Below are 21499 nucleotides of genomic sequence, written 5' to 3'. Positions count from 1 at the left end.
CATTTAGAGTAAAAGGAAAAACTGTTTTACAGAGAGCTTTGTGCGAATGTTACCTTTCAAATTCACATGCAACGATATCCTAAAGAGTCATGAAATGCTAACATTGTATCCCCATTTATAGCATAATTTAACGGGAGTGCATTTACATGAAAGCTTCACCTTGGAAGAACGACAGTCAATGTGCAGTGACTGATTTTTGCCTATTGCAAATGGTTTTGTGAACTTTTGTCTAATGTACAGTGGTACCTCGGGTTACATACGCTTCAGGTTACAGACTCCGCTAACACAGAAATAGTGCTTCAGGTTAAGAACTTTGCTTCAGGATGAGAACAGAAATCGTGCTCCGGCGGCACGGTGTCAGCAGGAGGCCCCATTAGCTAAAGTGGTGCTTCAGGTTAAGAACGCTTTCAAGTTAAGAACAGACCTCTGGAATGAATTAAGTACTTAACCCGAGGTACCACTGTATTCTGGCTCTTCTCCACTGCCACTCAAATCTACAGTAAGAACTTCCAAGCAACGTAAAGAAATAAGGATCTTGAGATAAACAACAACCACAGTATAATAAAAAAATCCTAATAGGGGCTGGGGAACACAATACAAGGGATAACAAGGGCATAATGACTTTGTACAGAAACTAGGCTACGATCCTCAAAATGTTCTTCCACCAGCACAGGCACCATCTAAATAACAGTGTTAATGGTGGAGCACTGCTTTTAAGCTTTGGGCTGTAAACCGTGGTTGAAGAGTCAGAAATGGCAAGCTAATTCCTCAAGCACAAAGGAAAACTGTCTTTAGTAATCAGAGAACAAACAGCTGGAGAAGAAAGGAGATGTCTAATTTGTCTTCCTTTTTATTTTGAAGCAACTGAGTCAATCAAAAACCAACAATTAGCTGTTATTAAGACTATGCCATATTTAATGAAACAGAGGGGGGGGGGGGACACCATTACTCAAACAGCAATCTCAACCTTACTGGTTAATAGCACTTTATGAGCCCAAACCTGGACATTTATTTATTTTTAAAATTAAATTAGGTCACTGCCATTTCCTAACCAGTCTCTTCAAGCCTTTTTGAGGAAAACAAAACGTTACTGCAGTTGGGAAAAGCTTTTTTTTAAAAGTAGTATACAATATTCAACAGAGACCTCGCATTTGCTGGCACACCCACCTCAAAAGCTACTCATGCAGCGAAGGGAAAGGATCACTCTGCAAAGGACATCCTCAGAGTTCTGCTACCTGAGGTAGTGGGGATTTCAGAGCAGCTGAAAGAACCCCGAAATTAGGAGCTACTACAGTGGTACCTCGGGATGCGAACGGGATCTGTTCCGGAGCCCCGTTCGCATCCTGAAGCGAACACAACCCGTGTCCATGCGTCTGTGTGGGTTGTGTTTCGCCACTTCCGCGCATGCACTTGATGTCATTTTGACCGTCTGCGCATGCTGCGAAACCCGGAATTAAGGCGCTCCGTTACTTCCGGGTCCACGCGGAGCACAACCCAAAAATACTTAACTTGAAGCACATTTATTCCGAGGGACGCGGGTGGCGCTGTGGGTTAAACCACAGAGCCTAGGACTTGGCGATCAGAAGGTCAGCGGTTCAAATCCCTGCGACGGGGTGAGCTCCTGTTGCTCGGTCCCTGCTCCTGGCAACCTAGCAGTTTGAAAGCACGTCAAAGTTCAAGTAGATAAATAGGTACCGCTTTGGCGGGGAGGTAAACGGCATTTCCATGCCCTGCTCTGGTTCGCAAGAAATGGCTTAGTCATGCTGGTCACATGACCCGGAAGCTGTACACCGGCTCCCTCGGCCAATAAAGTGAGATGAGCGCCGCAACCCCAGAGTCGGTCACGACTGGACCTAGCGATCAGGAGTCCCTTTACCTTTACCTTATGACTGTATTGCCAATGAAGGTAATCTAGATAGCTTGAACTTGAGCAGTGGGGCCACTTATGGTTGACCCACACTCTGTTCAAACTATCTTATTCTGCAAGGTCAAACTCAGAGGGGTGGTGGAGACAGAGAGTTTTGCAGCAGAAGGCCAACCCTACATGGTGCTATTTGGATGACGTCTGATATTACAAACCCACTTTTACAACTGTTTAAATTGATTGCGCTTTCCGTCTCTGGGCTAGCCAAGAGATGGAAAGAAGAAAGAGTCCCTACCAGAGAGGAACGGCAAACTAAACTGATGGATTACGCCGAAATGGCAAAGCTGACTGGAAAGCTCAGGAACCAAGAGGACAAAAACTTCAAGAAAGAATTGTAAAAAATTATAATTCATTTAGGAGACCCCTGTAAGCAGATGAAAACATTATCAGGATTATTATAACACTTGTAGTCTAGCAAATACGATGGATAATATGGATAGATATAAAATATAGATTACGATACAATATGCAGTTGAAAACGTTGACATTAGGACCCACTAAGGGGATTGGGGGGGGGGAGTCATGAGATTCAGAGAAATCTCTGTATATGGAAATGTACAGTGGTGCCTCGCAAGACGAAATTAATTCGTTCCGCGAGTCTCTTCGTCTTGCGGTTTTTTTGTCTTGCGAAGCACGGCTATTAGTGGCTTAGCGGCTATTAACGGCTTAGCGGCTTTAAGAAAAAGGAAACAAACTCGCAAGAACTCGCAAGACGTTTCGTCTTGCGAAGCAAGCCCATAGGGAAATTCGTCTTGCGGAACGACTCAAAAAACAGAAAACTCTTTCGTCTTGTGAGTTTTTCGTCTTACGAGGCATTCGTCTTGCGGGGCACCACTGTATTTGGTTTCGTTATAAATTTCTATTGGGGGGGAGATTACCCCTCCAAATTGATTGCGGTTTTAGGGATTAGGGGAGGGGACAGTAAAAAAGCAATACTTAAATGAATATATACACATAGGATTAAAACAATAAAAAAGGCACTCGCTCAGCTTTGAAGCATATAGTGCAAGACTGAAAACTGAATTCTACTTTCAATGGCATGCCTGCCTGCCATTTATGTTGTAGCCCCAGAAGAAAGCGGACTAACCCTATCCTCTGACAGTCAGGTGTTAATTTTACATTTGTACTCAGCAATTGTTTCTGGAAAATGGTATTCGGCAAGACCGCATCCTTCCTTTTCCCAAGGTAAAGTGTGCCAAAGCACAGACAGTCCCTCCTCCTTATGCCTTAGGTTTTTAACATGCTGCTCACCATAATCCTGTCACTGTCGATGATTGTGTTCAGTCTGTGGGCAATGGTCAACACGGTGCATTGGGCAAACTTTTCACGGATTGTCTTCTGAATCAGCTCGTCCGTCCTGAAATAAAAAAGCACACGCAGGTGTGAAAAGAGAGGCTGCAGCAAAGAACTCAAAAGTTCTCCTCTCTGAATTCACTGCCACAGAATTAAGCCAAGAATTTTTGTACTGTAGTAGGAGGAAATATCATGTAACAGTACAATGGCACCACGGACGAAAGCTTTATAACCTTTGGCCCTACACAGACAGGCTTCTCAGTTTGTGGTAGAGCAGGAAAATTAGGTTTGTGTGTCAGTTCAATAGCATCTGTAGGCTGGGCATCATGTTTGCATGCACAGAGTTGTCCTTCCAAAAGTAAACCTAATTTATTTATATTTATATTTTTCTCTTCTTTCTGTGTTCCCCATTATTTTATTTTGACAAAGTAATAATCATAAATAAATAAGAATAAAAATGTGCACCCCACCACTGAGACCATTCCATTCTAACTACCCAACCTCCCAAAATTTCAACACCTCTTGCGAAGGTATGAACCATTTCTGTTTTAACAGTACAAATTCTACAAAGTTCTAAGTGTTGCGTATGAATACCTAAATTGTAGTCAAGGATTAGGGACGTGGGTGGCGCTGTGGGTAAAACCTCAGCGCCTAGGACTTGCCGATCGTCAGGTCGGTGGTTCGAATCCCCGCGGAGGGGTGCACTCCCACTGCTCGGTCCCAGCGCCTGCCAACCTAGCAGTTCGAAAGCACCTCTGGGTGCAAGTAGATAAATAGGGACCGCTTACCAGCGGGAACGTAAATGGCGTTCCGTGTGCTGTGCTGGCTCGCCAGATGCAGCTTGTCACGCTGGCCACGTGACCCGGATGTGTCTCCGGACAGCACTGGCTCCCAGCCTATAGAGTGAGATGAACACACAACCCTAGAGTCTGTCAAGACTGGCCCATACGGGCAGGGGTACCTTTACCTTTACCTTTTAGTCAAGGATTAGACGCAAACCAGGCTGTGAAATAATGGATAAGCTTGCCAACTGAAGTCCATATCCCAGGGAAAATAACCAAGGGCTTATCCGATCTTACCTTTCCCGAGTGCTCGGCTTTTCATTCCGGAGCTTTCCCTGCGAAAACCTGCTCTTTGGCGCTGCATCGGGGCAAGTGGCAATCCGCAATTGCCGTCTGTTGCACGAGCGAGTTTTCACGAGGAAAGAACCACGGAGTGGGAAAAAGAGCAGTCGGATACAGAGCTTTCAAGTGTGGACCTAGAAAGCCCAGGGCAAAAGTGTGGCTAACTCCCAACAATATCTGTGTGTCATCTTGTAAGCAGAGTTAGGTACTTTAACCATGGTTAAGGGCTCTCAAACATACAGTGGTACCTCGGGTTACATATGCTTCAGGTTACATACGCTTCAGGTTACACACTCCGCTAACCCAGAAATAGTGCTTCAGGTTAAGAACTTTGCTTCAGGATAAGAACAGAAATCGTGCTCCGGCTGCACGGCAGCAGCAGGAGGCCCCATTAGCTAAAGTGGTGCTTCAGGTTAAGAACAGTTTCAGGTTAAGTACGGACCTCTGGAACGAATTAAGTACTTAACCTGAGGTACCACTGTATTATAATGTGTGCTCTCCGTAGCTAGTGTACAACTGTGACATTCTGCTCTAACTCGCCATAGCATACAGGGTTGTATTCTACGTTGTCCATGTGCAAGTGGAATTGACTTCTGGTTGTGCACTAGGACTTCACCTTCCTTTCGTCTCCTTGAATTCCCCCCCCCCCACACACATGGGAGGTGGCCCTGAGCAGATTATTCGGGGCACGGAGGGAGCCTATAGCAGGGAGGAGAGGCAAGGAGAAATCCACTCACGCTACTCAAATCGCACCTTCATAAAAGATGCCATTATGGTTGCTAAGGAGGACCAAATAGAAAGATGCTGAGGTGAGGCAAACAAAACAAGAAATTCAAGTTGCCACTACAGCATCTTTTACGATTCGTGCTACCATGCCCTGTACTCCACACAGGGAAACAGTTCTGTTGCTGTAACATATATTACGGCACTTCGGTTAGGCAAAATTACTTGAATGCATAATATGTTTATTTCAAAACAACAAACTCCCAGGTTGTTAAACTGGAGAAGACATTATATTTCCATTAGCCTGATAAAAGCTACAGCTACCAACCCTTCTTGCTTTAAGCAAAGCATTAGCCAATGAAAGGGACGTCATTTTCCTGCGACAGTTTAAAAAGAAAAACCACACAAACAGTAAAGTCCTTTGTCAGAACCTTCACAAGGAACACAGATGCTCTTGCGAGGATGTTATTAAAATGAATCATGACTCCATGGTATGAAAAATCCACACACAGTGGCCTAGGCTACATCACATTATTATTATTATTATTATTATTATTATTATTATTATTATTATTATTACGACTACTGTTGAAATTTGATAAAAGCAGTGTTCCAGGGAGTGATCTCAGTGTGCCTCAGTGTGGACTTTGAATCCACTGGTCTAGTTCTTTTGACTATCCTATGAATATCACATTACCACCAGAGAGTGTAGAAAATCTCAAACTCACTCACTGGCTACATTCAGATGTACAATCAAACCTTGGTTCCTGGATGCCTCCGTTATCGTACATTTCGGCTCCTGAACGCCAAAAAACAGGAAGTAAATGCTCCGGTTTTCGAACATTTTTTGGAACCTGAACGTCCAACGCGGCTTTTGCTTGAGCGCAAGAAGCTCTTGCAACAAATTGGAAGCCGCGCCTCAGTTGCCGAATGTTTCGGAAGCCGAACGGGCTTCCAGAACGGATTGCGTTCAACAATCGAGGTTTGACTGTACTGCCAGACCATCATTTAGTTGTATGTTAATGAGCCTCAGGCTTGAGTGCTCGCCCATTTCTCTGGCACAGCCTCAAGAGTGGAAGATTCTGTTTCCATTTCCATCTTGCTGCGATTTGCCAATATGGGCAAGCTGCAGTTCATCTTCACTATAGTTTGGGACACATCAGCTTCAGATCATAGTTCATGGTTTACAATCCTTAGACCATAGTGAAGACTAATCACAGTTCCGGTTTCACAGATAACGAACCAAACAGAACTTAAACTTTGTATTTCCTCCTCCTGACCGTGCTAAAATAGGGGAGGGTGGAACTTATGAATTCAAGGCGAAACCATGGTTTAGTGTTACATCAAACTCCAGCCATCCACTTAATTTCATTCCAGAACAGCCTTCTGTAACTAAATTGATGGAAGATCAACACTGCAGGTAGATTATCAGAATTTTGTGCTTACCTTGGGTCCACATTTGCTGTTGCTTCATCAATAATCAATATTTTATTCTTCTTCAGAATAGCCCTGGCAAGACACACCAGTTGCCTCTGGCCAACACTAAAATTAGATCCAGATTCTGCCAGTTGTGTTTCCAGTTTGTCAGGTAGCTCTTCTATAGCCTCCTTGAGCTGGACCTGCAAATAGATCGGTATGCCGTAAGTAGATTGTTCCTAAAATAACATAATATCAATTTTGTGCTTCATATTTCACTTCAAATGAGACTCATAATCTCTTGTCTTTTCTATCTATAAAAGAAAATGATAGTCACAAGTGGCTAGGAAGGGCATGCCACCTGTTCACCTAACGTAATACGTACAAGCACCAGAAACAATATAGGTATCATTCAGCTAAGTTTTACTCAGAATACACCTATTGCAATTACTGACTAAGTTAGGTCTAAGCAAAACTTAGCTGCCCAGGAAGCCTTCGATTCTGAATTCATGTTGCAGGTAAAAGGCGTTTTATTTTTGAAAACATTACCTCTTCCAAGGAATTCCACAGCTCTTCATCGCTATATTCGTCAAAAGGATCCAAGTTTTTTCTCATGGTCCCAGTGAACAAAACTGGCTCCTACAACACAGTGGGTTATGATTCAAGATGTTTCCACTTTATCAGCCTTGATCATCACGATACAAACATTGTACACACTTAGCTTTGATAAACATGTCTCCCAGATGCATGAGAAAACCATTTCGGGCAGAACTACATGTTCAACAAACGCTTCTTCTTCTGGGCAACAGATGTCTGCAAGTGGGGCTTCAACCCTTCCCTGACCATCAGGTTTTCTCTAGAAATCTCCCTCCCTGTGACCCAAGGTCTGCTTAGCTTTAGCAAGGTGTCGCTGTTGTGCGTCTTCGGACCACACCCTGTACATATGGCATTCCATAGGAGGAAAAGATGTGAGCATGGAAGGGCTAAATTGCTCTCAAAGCTGTGTTTTGCCTAGAAACAGCAGCCGCTGGGATTTTTTAAAATAAATAAATAAATAGATTCTCCCCTGAGTGAAATGCTGCTTTAGGATATGCGAGTTACATAGGTACAATTTTAAGAAAATATCCAGATATGCAGCTCCACACTTTCACACACTGATGCCTTTTACTGTTTTATTATGGAGGCACTCAAGAAAAATTGCTTACATGATGAGGTTTAAAGGGAAGGATTTACTGCACAGTCTTTTACTGTATTTGAACCTCTTTTCATGTGTACTGTATATATGTTCTTTAAGAAATCACCCATCACCTAATCAGATCTTGTTAGGAGGGTAAAAAGAAAGCAGGCAAAAAAATTTAGCTACATAGTAAACGATTACACGGGAAATGAAGTTTCAGCAAGATTCTTTCCATACCATTCTTCAAATTTGGGGGGTGGGGGGAAGAAACTAAAAGGCAAACTGGTTTTGCTATGAAATTTTTCACACACACACACACACACACACACACACACACACACACACACACAGAAATACTTATTGACAAAATTGAAATTTAAAAGCAACAAATAACGTTTGGTAAGTAGCTACTTGTTGCCCCAATTATACACGTGTGTTTGCTACCCTAATGCTGCACCTGGATTAACCTTGATCCTTCCTTGTGAAGGGGGGGGAAAAACCTTGCCTGCTCATGCTAGCGAACTCATCATTAAGAACGAAGATAATTGCCCGTCTGGTTTCACTGCATGGTGAAACCAGGATAAAATGTGGAATGACTGGAGCCTGAGGCAGGATTGGGCAAATAAGGAAATCACTGGCCCCACTCCAGATAAATAATTTTAGCCAAGACTACGTCCTGCTTAAAACTGCGTGCTTCTAAGATACACTTAATTGGTTCAATTTTACTTACAGCACAATCCTGTCATGTTTACATGGAAAAGTCCCACTGTGTAGAATGAGGTCTCCTCTCATGCTTAAGCTTATAGCCTTGGTCATAACTAATTTGGCAGGATGATGATGATGATGATTTTAATAAATTTATTTATTTGGTTCTTCAAATTAGAATTTTATAATCACATATCCAACATAAAAACAAGATTCCAAATAATCTCCTGGGCTCCCCACCTCCCCTTTGTGGGTCCTGTTATTAATCATTTCATCCTGCATCTTTTATAATAATCCAAATATTTTACATCTCCATTCTATCCAAAATTCACCATTAAACTACAAGTGTTATCTAATTTGGCAGGATGAGAGCCCTCACTGTCCATCTCGAGAAAGCAACGGCGGCCCAGTGACACATCTGGTTTTATATGCTTAATTTTTTAAATCCTGCACGGCAGCCTGGGGGAGGGGGGTCAGGATCTGGACCATGGTGGTAGGATGCATTTTTATCCTTTGTCCTCAAACACAACAAACCACACACACACACACACACACACACACAAAACCTCCCCACAGTTCTATGCATTGGGTGGCAGCTTCCCTCAAGGTCTGTCTCTCCCCATATGAACCACACCAGACCCTGTGATCACCATCTGAGGCCCTTCTTCATGGGCCTCCTCCACAAGACATCCAGAGGGTGGCAACACGAGAAAGGGCCTTTTCTGCAGTGGCTCCCTGTTTGTGGAATGCTCTTCCCAGTCACCTTCATTATACACCTTTAGACGCCAGGCAAAAATGTTCCTCTTTAACCAGGCCTTTGGTTGATCATATTGACATCCAATACCCTTTTAAAATGTGTCGGGGAGGGAGTGGAATTATGGGGTTGTTTATTGTTTTCATTATGTATTTTGTGTGGTTTTTTCATTGTGATTTTATGTTGTAACCGCCCTGAGACCTGTGGGTAAAGGGTGGCATGCACACCAGTACAGATTGCAAGAATGTATAAAACTGGGTCAAGTGCATGTTGGAAATGCAAAGAAAAAGAAGGGACTTTTTACCATATGTGGTGGGAATGTAGAGAAATTTAAAAAAAAATTGGGAAATGATATATAATGGGTTGAAGAAAATGTTTAAATTAACATTTGTAAGAAAACAACCCAGAAGCATTTCTGCTAGGGATTGTAGGAAAAGACCTGCCATGGAAAATGAAGAACTTATTTATGTATGCAACAACAGCGGGAAGAGTCTTAATAGCACAAGGATGGAAGAATGAGGAAATCCCGACAAAAGAACAGTGGCAAGGGAAATTGATGGACTATGCGGAACTGGTGAAATTGACATACAAACTGCGAGACAAGGACAACTGTGGCTTTAAAGAAGAATGGGAACTTTTAACAAATTACTTTAAAAAACAACAAAATGAACTGGACTCCTTGGCAGGTTTTGAATAAACATACACAAATTTATTATTGTTAACATCATAGATAGATAATTTAAGGATCTTTACAATTTTATAATATGCAGGGAATAACATCTGTTGAAAAATCAGAGAGAAGAGTTGAGGGAAGTCTGGGGGGGAGGGAGGGTTTTTCTTGGAGAGGGGGGGAGTGGGGGGGAATGAAGATGGTATGTTTTTGATAATTTATTATGTTGAAATTCTTAATAAAATTATTTTTTTAAAAAAGTGTGACACGCAAATTTAAATAGTAATAATAATAATAATAATAATAATAATTCCCTCTCAAGGCGAAATGCCAAGGTCATGCGCCAGCCACAGAGAAAGCACACTATGACATGCCAATGGGAGCTTACCTCCCAGTGCAAATAGCAGCTTGTGGGGGTGGGGTGTGTGTGAGAATTGTCAGGATCACAGCACATTGACAGAGGGTTGAAAACCCCTCACTGTCGTCCTATTTCTCCCTGCACCAAATCCCACCAACACCCACCCACCCACCCCAGCTACTTAAGGCAGGAAAATTAGACCAACTTATGCGTTTCATATAATGTGATTTGGCCCACCCATGGGTGCATCTGATGAGGTAACTCATTCAAAGGCACCCACTGCAGCCTTAGCATAATGGTTCAATACAGCCTAGAAGCATTCGTTTGTCCATATGTATTTGATAGTCTTTCTCTTTAAAATGATCTGCACTGGAAGTTTAATAATCTAGAGAAAAGAATAATAGAATCATAGAACTGTAAAGGGTAAAGGTAAAGGGACCCCTGACCGTTAGGCCCAGTCGCAGACGACTGGGGTTGCGGCGCTCATCTCGCTTTATTGGCTGAGGGAGACGGCGTACAGCTTCCAGGTCATGTGGCCGGCATGACTAAGCTGCTTCTGGTGAACCAGAGCAGCGCACAGAAACGCCGTTTACCTTCCCGCCGAAGCAGTACCTATTTATCTACTTGCAATGGTGTGCTTTCGAACTGCTAGGTTGGCAGAAGCAGGGACCTGGCAACGGGAGCTCCCCCCATTGCAGGGATTCGAACCACCGACCTTCTGATCGGCAAGTCCTAGGCTCTGTGGTTTAACCCACAGTGCTGTAGAGATTGTCATGTAGTCTAGTCCCCTGCTATGCAGGAATCTGAACTGATGATTAAATGCCAACAAGATTCAGGTAGCTATTTTGATTTTAATGTAGGGTCGCCATATTTCAAAAAGTAAGAACCGGAACATCACAAATGTTTTTTTTTTTTAAAAAAACAAAAAACCACACGCCAGGACAAAGTTCCGCTTTTCAGAAATCCCCCCCATACATCAATTCCGCCTTTGAAATCCCACATATATGATGGCCCTGTTTTAATGGCCTGGTATACTAAGCTAAGTTACACGGCACATCCAAAGCTTTTTGCATACAATATTTCTAAACTACTTCTGCCACGTTATAAACACACTTAAAATCAACACAGACAGAACAACTGTACAGTATAATGTAGATCTGTGTTTTCTTTTCAAATACAAAACTATGAAATAGGTTTTTCAGTAGTGCCATTTTTATTACAGAACCTGTTGATGAAAAGCGTCCAGGAAAAGCATTAAAAAGACTGAAATATTACAGTCTTCTTACAAAAAGCCCCTATTTTATTAAAACAATACTTATTATATTACGCTATTGCGTGCAAGTTGAAATTATTGTTCAGATGATTTTCCATTTCAATCTATTTTTATAGGTTGGCAAAATGGGAAATCTGAATTCATAAAATCTTCACAACTGTTATAAAATTATAACAGCACACATGTACTGCAACAGTAGATAAGGATAATTTTAATTACTATTTCTGACACAGATTGTTATATTAAAATTGCCTGTTTCATGAGAGGAAGTTAATAAGCCAAACCTGTAAATAACTGTAAATTACAGTCAGGGAATGAAATAATATTGCATCAAAAGACTGGTGGCGAGTAATACAAGTTTCATAAAATCATATCCAAAGAACCAATTAGAAGTTTAAGCAGCATTATTTTTTTCTGGCAGATGGTTATCTCAGAAACAACCTGTAAACAGAATTCGGTTAAAATCAACAGGTCTGAGGTTCATTTCGGTAGTTAAAACAACCAACCATGGTTTGGTGATTAGCAGCATCCCCGTAAGCTCTCCCATTTCCTGCTTATGAGCTGGTTCTTTCCTCCAATTCCTGGTTTTCACCAACCACAGTTTGCTGTGATACCCAAACTGGAAAGCTGCGATCAGTGCCTTGCCTCCGAGCCCTGACTTGAAACCACAGTTTGAAGTGGAATCGCAAACCATTATCTTCAGGCAAGGCATTAATCACAGCTCGCCAATTTGGTGATGTACCGAACCAGGATTTGGAGTTTATGCTGGAACTGAGCCACCTGCACTCAAGAACTTGCAAGCTTTCAAACTTATATTCCAAGGAAACGTAGCCAGTTCTTGATAAGACGGTAAGTAAATGATGGATCCCCTGAAATGATGCTTCCCTGAAAGAAAACCTATCCATCTTTGCAGCCATGGGAGAGTTTTGTGGGGTAGCGCTGATGCCTTCCCCCTGCCGCTGAACTTTTCTGATTGCCACCTGCTTAATTTCAGAAGCGGTCTCGTATGGCGATGGCCGAAAATGGGCATGCAGAAATGGAAGCACATAGCCAAACCCCAAAAGATCAAAGCCAGCATTTGAATTGTGCCTGGAAACAAACTGGGAGCCAGTGCAGGTATCTGGTGCTAACATTTAAAGCCCTAACAGGCCTCGGCCCAGTATATCTGAAGGAGCATCTCCACCCCATTGTTCAGCCCAGACACTGAGGTCCAGCTCCAAGGGCCTTCTGGCGGTTCCCTCACTGCGAGAAGTGAGGTTACAGGGAACCAGGCACCCGCCCTATGGAATGTCCTCCCATCAGATGTCAAGGAAATAAACTACCTGACTTTTAGAAGACATCTGAAAGCAACCATGTTTAGGGAAGTTTTTAATGTTTTATGTTTTATCATGTTTTTAGTATTCTGTTGGGAGCAACCCAGAGTAGCTGGGGAAACCCAGCCAGATGGGAAGGGTGTAAATATATTATTATTATTATTATTATTATTATTATTATTATTATTATTATTATCATCATCATCATCATCATCATTATTATTATCATTATCATCATCATTAGCATTCAGAAGATGCGTCGCAAGCACCAGTTAAAACCTGACTTTAGCATTTCGAAGCAATAATGTTTAGGAACAATATTCAAAGGCAGCCCCATGTACATTAAACCATAATAACCTAACATGTATTTGAACAGAGGAGAGGGCTATTTCTATGTAAGAGGGGCCTCAGCTGGGATACCAGCCTAAGCTGGTAAAAGGCACTGCATACCACAAAAGCCATTTAGGTATCCAGAGAAAGAATTGAATTCAACAGGGCAACTGAACTACTCATCACCCTCATTAAGCCATTACTGACTCTGGACACCTGCTCTGCACCACCCAGATTAAGAGACATGGGTGCTGTGCATCCTTGGCAAACTGGCGGCAGTCCAAATTTTCACTGGAGACCTTAAAAAATCCTCTTTTGTGTGCCTCCTCCTCGAGAGGTCCGGAGGGTGGCAACACAGGAGAAGGGCCTTCTCTGTAGTGGCTCCCTGTCTGTGGAATGCTCTCCCCAGGGAAGTTCGCCTGGCGCCTTCATTATGCACCTTCCTTTTTAACCAGGCCTTTGGTTGATCTGATTGACATTTCATGCTTTTTTAAAATGTGGCTCCTTTTTGGGGGGTGTTATTGGGTTGTTGTTTTTATTTTGATTATATATATTGTGGTTTTTATGTCAATCTTTTCTGTGAACCACCCTGAGACCTCTGGGTATAGGGTGGTATATAAATTCTAATAATAATAATAATATTATACAGACACAACACCCCTGTGCTGATATGATGTTTCACCATTGCTCAGCCATAGGTCAGGGCTCAGCTGATGGCTGCCACAGCTAAGGCATTCTTCACAGTGCCACTCATACCATGGAATGCCTTGCCAAGCCAAGTGTTATCTGGTAGAGTTTTAGGCAGCTGGGCAAATATGTGCTTGTTCAAAAAGGGCTGATTATTTTTATGTCTGCTCTTTGGCTGTGTTGAAATCATTACTGTGTGCTTTTGTGGGTTTTATTATTCAGCTTAACCGAAGAATTCGTTTACATATGAAATATTGTTTTAATACTTGCCTTGACTTGCTAGCTCCCTTGAGTTCTTAAAAAACAAAATGGGCAAGAATGTAAGCTTTAAATATAAATAAAATAAAAATAAAATATAAATATAAATAAAAACGTAAATAAAAATTAAGAGACCGGGAGTGCCTGCTCCCCGGCCTTTCTGCAACATCTCCCTCCCTGCTTTCCCAGCAATACTTAGGGTTTTGTGAACCAGCCCCAACCACTGGTTTCACACCAAAGGACAGTTTGCACCAGCAACTCTACAGCAAAGAGACAAGGAGAATTTGATCAAGAGAGAGTATGGACAGAGTGTTTGAGGATGAAGAATCACTTTGTGCAGTTGCTTCCAACACATCTGATATTCTATTAATTAATAAAAGATTGCACAATTTAGCCTCGCCCGCAGTTTTCAAATCCAAACATGCAAAGGTTACTTCCTTTTATAAACTCCTAAGAATTTGGGGGTAGGGAGAGGGAGAGAGAGAGAGAGAGAGAGAGAGAGAGAGAGAGAGGAAGTCTCTTTTCACCTGCAAAGTAATTGTACCCACTAATCTTTAGACACTTGAATCTCCCCAGGAATTTTAGACTAAACCTTTACTTACAACTGGAAAGATAGAAGTCAAAACACTTCTTATTTTGTCAAACTAATTGTACACTCATAACAAGAAACCTGTGTGTCAACAATGTATATAACAGCAAGTATCTCAAAGGATAGAAAGCAGACTTAGCTTTGGAGAATATCTCTGAGCTCTTAAATGTATTTCCCCGCTCAGTATTTTACAATGCAACTCCCACCTGAAATAGCCTGGAAAAGGTCTTTCAAAACCCTGCAGCCTTTGAATGAACTGATCATCGTCCATTTTCAGGAGAAAAGAACATTGTGCAAGCACAAAGGCAGAAGAATTTAAGTCCATGTAAAGTCCTTTTTAGACACAAAAAGGTCACCAACTTCACTCAGAAGCGCTCCTGTGCATTAATGAAGCCTTCAGTGTTCAGAAACAAAAAGGGAGGCTGCATTAGGCTGCAATCCAATTGTATGTATTTGCTAGTAATAGCATACCTTCCTCTTTCTGTGCTTTCCATTCTCTGAACAGAGGGGGAAAGGAGGATAAGCCAAAGGGGGCTTTTAGAGGGCCATTCTGCTCACTAAAATTTTTACCGTAGTGCATTAAAAAACAAGAAAGACTCTAAGCAAAAAACCCTCTTTATATAAAAGGTAATTACTGCGCATGGCTCCCAGCACTGAGTTTGTGACACTGTCATGAATTAAAAACACACACATGAGCAACAAAATGTTGAGGTAGGAAAGGAGCAACCCAGCTTTCCATTTTACTAGGGAGACTGTAGCTATGAATCCACCCCAAATTAGGTCATTTTCTTTGGGCTTGTTGTGGTCGTGCTTCGTAAATAGAAACATGCCTCCCGCCAAATCATCATAAATGTCATGAGCCTTACTTGTGGGAAAACACATTCTGACCCCAGAATCCTGCTCTTCCCAGCCCTTCTTTTACCTATAGCTCTTAGCACACAGGTAGTGTGTTATGAGAGAGGGTCTTCCTCCCCCCTACCCCACCGGTCACTATTTTGCCTCCCAATTTCTTCACCTCTCCCAAGACCCTCTCCCTTGTCAGGAAACGGATTTCTAAAAGGAAGTCACGCTTTGAGGATGGAGTCCCCGCCTTCACCCATCCCAGATGTTTGATGTTTGGAGTTTTATTTGGTCATTCCGTGTTGAAGGAAAATGACCATTCTTCCTTCATGCTGTATCAGAAGAAACTGAACCAGAAGAATCTTTATTTGCATCAGCCACGAGCCAAAGCAATGCAATGCAATGAAATAAAATAAAATAAAATAAAATGTACCAAAGGTATAAGGTAAAAACTTAATACACCATAGCAACAGCAAAGCAAAAAAGAGCACGTTGTCATATGCTTCGGTTCTTGAGCACCAAAAAAAACAGAAGTAAATGCTTCCATTTTCAAACGTTCAGAACCCAAACATGCGACGCGGCTTCCGCTGAGTGCAAGAAGCTCTTGCTACCAATGGGAAGCCGTCCCTTGGTTTTTGCTGAAATGGCTAAAATTACACAAACCACATGGAGATCAAATTTGCACAACAGGAACCTTCCAGACATACTAGCCATTGATTGTTCTTATGTTCTTGGAGTGAAATTGCAGAGGTACGTCCCCAGGACCTGTGGCATGTCACTGTTGTTTTGATGGTGACTGTGCTTTTTCTGTCAACACCAATGATGGGATGTGTTTGGACTGAGAAAGGTTCTGTGTTTGTACCCACACCACTTCTATTCTCTTTTCCACTAACCAAGCAAATATCTTAGTAATGAGCAAATGTACACGGTATCAAAAGCCCTTTCAGGTTACAATTATCATTTTGGTATTGAACACCTGGTTCCGGAATTCTGTTCAGACAACGGGAACTTTCTGAGTTCACTGTTTGGGTCTGGATAACCTCTCATCAAAAGGAGTTGACCAGGGATAGCGAAAATGTACAGGACCAGTTCAAATATTTGTTGGAAATGCAAAGAGAAGGCACCTTTTACCATATGTGGTGGAACTGTAAAGTGATAAATGAATTTTGGGAAATGATATATAATGAGTTGGGGGAAAATAACCTTTGTTAAAAAAACCAGAAGGCTTTTTGTTAGGAATTGTAGCTGCAGAGATTCCAAGAGAACCGAAAAGGTTATTTTTGCGGGCTACAACAGCTGCAAGGATGTTGCTCATCCAGACTTGGAAAGACCATAAGATACCTACGAGGGCAGACTGGCAGATGAAACTATTGGACTATGCAGAGATGGCAAGACTAACTGGCAAAATCAGAAATCAGGAAGATCAAAACTTCAGCAGAGAACGGGACAAATATAGATTGTATCTGAAAGACCACTGTAAACATTTGAACTCTTTGGCAGGTTTTAAATAACTCTTGGAGTAAGACATAGACTTTGGATATAATGGAGGACTGTAAATAGGATGTACCTATAATATGCAGTTGGAAAAGTTTTTTAATGAACCCATGGAGGGGAGAAGGGAAGTCCTAGATTCAAAAGAATCATGTGTAAAACTTTAATATTTGCAAGAATATTTTTTCTGTGAATGAATTAGCAAAACCAAAAAAAAAAGCAAGGAAAAGTTGATGGGGGGGGTACAAATTGGAAGTCACTCAAACCTCACACATCAAATGCCACACAGAACGCAAAAGCGCTTTTCACATCATGGAAATGTTACGACCCAATTCTGGAGTTACGATCCTGCACATTTTTTGGGGGGGGGCAACTGAAGAAAAAGTGGCTGCTGTATTTGGAAAGAGCTGTGGAATGATGAATGACATCATGGTGAGGCATGAAGAAAACTTGGGGTGGGGGACTGCTATAAATTGTACACACAGAAGGGCCATAACTGTTTCCCACATGGGTTGTGTCCACAGTGAAAACTGATATGCCAGTACATGTAAGGACAGACTTTTATTCAGTTTGTGGGTAGGAATGGTCAAGACGCATCACAGCAACTTGGCCTGCAGATTTTTAGCCTTTTATATATCTGATTGTTGCTGTAATTTCTGCTCCAACGTATCTTGTGTGTCGTCCCCCCGCCTGCAGAATACAGCACCTTTGCCTACAAACTAAATTCAATCTGCAATGATAACTAATGACTGCAAGCAAGCCGCTTGGGCATGGCAGAAACACAGATAATAAAACCGTTAAAATAGTCGTAATAATTTCACTTCATTTTTGAGTCAACATTCAGAGAAAAGAGGATTAACATGTGCAAAAAATATATATTAAAAATGACTGGGGGTGGGAGAGAAAAAAAGAACCACAATACTACAAAAGATTCCTGGAATGGTACCAACAGGGTACAGAATAACGATAAGGAAAATACTACAAATCCAGACTTTCTGGAGAGTGCTGGACCTCTATAATGTACTGATACACAAAGTAGACCATACCTGAGGTATGATTGAAATTTTCTTCCTCAAGTCATGAAGGCCTAGTTCTGATGTCAAATACTTATCAATCCAAATTCTTCCTTGGGGCTCAGCCAACCGGAAAAGAGCAGCTATTAAAGAGCTCTTTCCAGCTCCTGTTCTTCCCACAATTCCAACCTGAAAGGGGAAAAAAAAAACACGCACAAGAGCTAAGCCATGAACAGAGCATTTTTCTAAAGTGCTGTTCACAATTATCTTGCATATTTTAGTACTTGGTGGGCAAGATTGACAAGCCAGATAACAGAAGACAAGGCAGCAAAAAGAAGATCACTATAAATAAACATTGTTTTTAAACTGTGCCAGTAATACCTGAACATACTTGAGTGGTATAAAGCTACTGCCATACAAGGCCAAAGTAAAATGGATAAAACAAAAGTGTTTCCATTAATAATATCTGCCATCTACTTCATTTATTAAGATTCCCGCCCTTTCCCTTAAGGCATAACAGTCTTGTCCCAGCTGTTAAAATTGATCTTAAATTTTAATGCAATTTTTTATTTGTTTCTAAATTTATTGTTGCCTGCCCTAACCCTTCAGGGATGGGGTGGCTTATAAAACATTATTAACATTTTCTTTGGGATAAAGGAATAACATTTCCTTTCTCTAATCTAACCTCAGAGCAAGTCTCATGGGTAGGGCTTTTCCATTATAAAAAGGGGAAATGGAGACAACAAAAATATTAACCCAAGACCTCTGAATCAGAGTATGAGGTCAGTTGTTGGAAGTACAAAGTACACGGCACCAGGTAGACCCTCTCAGAGATCCAGAGTGGCTTCTCACCATTATATATATATACACACACACAATATATAAAACCATGACACACAAAACCAAAATAATTCACCTAAAAAAGAGCAGGTAAGTGTGAGTGGTTTGTTTATAACATCAGCTGATCTGAGAGGACATGTTCACCGCAGTCTAATATTGTGTCATCAGAAAAGACACTGTATATATATTTTCATTAACTCTTTGATATGACAGAATCTATAACAACAAAAATCTTTTAGCAGGCAGAATGGGGAGATCAGCAGCACTGGAGTGATGCTGGCATCGCTGTGTGGGCAGAGACTGGCAGAGCTGTTCTAGACTGGGTGAAGGGGCACCATCCATTCTCCCCCAGTGTGAGAGTTTGGGTTTTTTGATTAAGCCCACTTCTAGAGTCTAAAATTACCTTAAGGCACCAATTTCTTGACTTGGGGCAACTAATTCTGCCTTCCTCTCTGCATTAAAAGTTTGCATGCAGGGTGGTTGCACAAGGCACTGCTCTGGGTTTATCTCCTTCCAGTTGGAAGTATTCAGAAATACATATATGCCAAAGTGTGCTACAATAAGCGGGTCATTTGTTCTCCTCCTGGAATTGAACCGTGGGAGAATTCAAACAGGCCTCGGACCCTGAACCACTCTTGACTGCACCTTTCACCCTCCAAAAGAAGGAGACACTGAATGTATTTGGCTGTGTAGTCTCAACCATGTGAGACAAAGAGCTTTTTAAAATAATTATTTTGCTGCTCTTTCAATTTTGCTGATGGAAAGCAAAGCAGATACTTTGAAATGTGCACAAACGTATGAAAAACAGCTTGATCCCTTCAGCTTTGATTTTCACAAGGAGCAGAAAGAAAGACGGAGGTGCTATGACTTCCGAAAGAGCGTGACTTCCTTCAGAAGAAAAGATGAGGATAAGAAAACTGAATGATAATAATTTTTAAAAGGGAAGAGCAAGGAAACAAAACTGTGCAGAGTTCGGTATTAGAACAAAAGAGTTCAAGTGTTTCCTCTGATGTCACTGATGTGCAGAAGTGCATTAGCAGCATGAAAGCGTTTTATAAACATTGGTACTTAAAATAAAAATGCAGCTGCTATGCTCATTGTCAACAATTCCTCTTTCAGGCTGGCATCCAATGAAAAAGAAGGCACTGAGCAATGTCGGGGGAAATGCTTTGTCGCATGGGGTAAAGTGAGCTGCTAAAGGCAACAGGGGATTTAGGTCTCTTACTCCAGCTTTACACCATCATCTTGTGCATTGGATCACTCCCAAAGTTAGATTAGGGAGGGGAAATAATAGGAGATGAGCTTGACAACAAGAATCTCTCCAGTTCCCCATCATGATAAGGCAGTCTGTAGGAAAGGCTTTGGAGAAGGCACAAGTGGGAAAGGAAAGCAATCTATACAGTTTGCAAAGGGTGTCACTATTGCAATGGTGCCCTTGAGATCTGTTTTTTGGTGCCAGCAACGCCTCTGCAGGCCTGCCCGTGCCCCATTGCCTCCTTGGGCATGAGTTGGTGAGGGTGGCTAACTTTGTCTCACTTCCTCTTCTAGCATTATGTGCTATCCAAGTCTAAGATTGATTCTACTGGAGCTGAATGTTGGAGAGAGAGGGTGTGAAAAAACACTTGCTCAAAAATCTGAATGAACCTTGAGCCTTAAAAAAAAATTATAAAGGTTGGCAACTCCTGATAATATTACTGCTATGCCCTATTAATAATAAAAATAATAGCAAGCATAATGATAATGATCATAATAGACTGCATCTCTTCTTTATGATGGCAAAGAAACAATAACCCTCCTCTTTTAGCAAAGAAAACCAAGCAGACCAAGAAATGCAGGCAGCACTGAGCTACTGCCGAAGCAACATATTCTCTCTCTTATTTCTCGTCCTTTATTTTGTTTGTTTCTTCCCGTGAAATGCAAATCTTCTTATCCGCTATTAGAATGGCTTATTACCCCGGCAAGTGAGCTGGGCCCAAAGGCAAGTAGGAGTATGAAAGAGATAAACAGACGCACTGCATAAAAACCTCAAGAGCTTCAACTCCCACCCAGCTTGTTCCCATGAAGTCATCTCTCTGCAAATAAAAGACAAGCTGGAAATTTTTTTCGTAAGGAAAATCATTCTTTTTCAGAAATCAACTGGGAGTTAGGGGGATGAGAAAGCATTTTAGATATGCAGGAATATGTGGTCACCAGAGGTGCCCAATGGGGCATCTAATATAATCCACAATCCGGAAAAAAGGTTATCTTACCCCTAAAAATCCCCACTATGAGATGTTTATCCAAGCTGTTTTTGAATTATTTCCAATGAATGGGAATCCATAAGCTCCCTATTCAATTACTGAACTGCTCTTAAGTCTCTATTGCTCTACTTTCCTTAACTTAAAACCCACTGCTCCTTGTCTGTCCCCAGCAAAAAGAGATGCCTAAGTGATAGTCCTCTATTCTGTCATCTGCCCCCCCCAAAAAACCCTTATATAATAGCAGAAGAGAAAACTGGTAGATCTGTCTTCAGCTTACAATACTCTTAATTTGTATCCAGTAAAAGATGAGGCTTTTTCTACTGATGCACAAGGTCTTTTGGGGATTTCCTTTCCAGTAGTAGTCCCATAGATGGGTGCAGACCCCAAAGTCCCCTGAAAATCAAGGGCCTTCCAGAGCAGCAGTGATGCACAAAGTCTGTTGTCAACTGGTAAAATTAGCCACTCTCATAAGGAGAGAATT

The 21499-nt window shown here is 41.7% G+C and overlaps 1 protein-coding gene across 3 annotated transcripts in view; it reads right to left on the bottom strand.

Moving 5' to 3' along the window:
* The window catches only part of ABCC4 (ATP binding cassette subfamily C member 4 (PEL blood group)), a 147607-nt gene that overhangs the window by 22480 nt on the left and 103628 nt on the right, over positions 1–21499 (bottom strand). For all 3 annotated transcript variants that reach the window (XR_014563384.1, XM_083735200.1, XM_083735199.1), the window contains exons 26-29: positions 17972–18127; positions 7030–7119; positions 6511–6683; positions 3176–3281 (exon numbers count right to left, since the gene is read on the bottom strand). Coding sequence is in view for 2 of the 3 variants with exons in the window: in XM_083735200.1 (XP_083591326.1) it covers positions 3176–3281; positions 6511–6683; positions 7030–7119; positions 17972–18127 (525 nt within the window). In the remaining variant the exon portion in view is untranslated. The remainder of the gene's footprint in view (positions 1–3175; positions 3282–6510; positions 6684–7029; positions 7120–17971; positions 18128–21499) is intronic.

This window comes from Podarcis gaigeae, assembly GCF_964106915.1.
Source record: "Podarcis gaigeae genome assembly, chromosome: 4".
Taxonomy (NCBI): domain Eukaryota; kingdom Metazoa; phylum Chordata; class Lepidosauria; order Squamata; family Lacertidae; genus Podarcis; species Podarcis gaigeae.
Note: the sequence above shows the minus strand (reverse complement) of the source record. Positions and strands in the feature narration are given on the sequence as shown.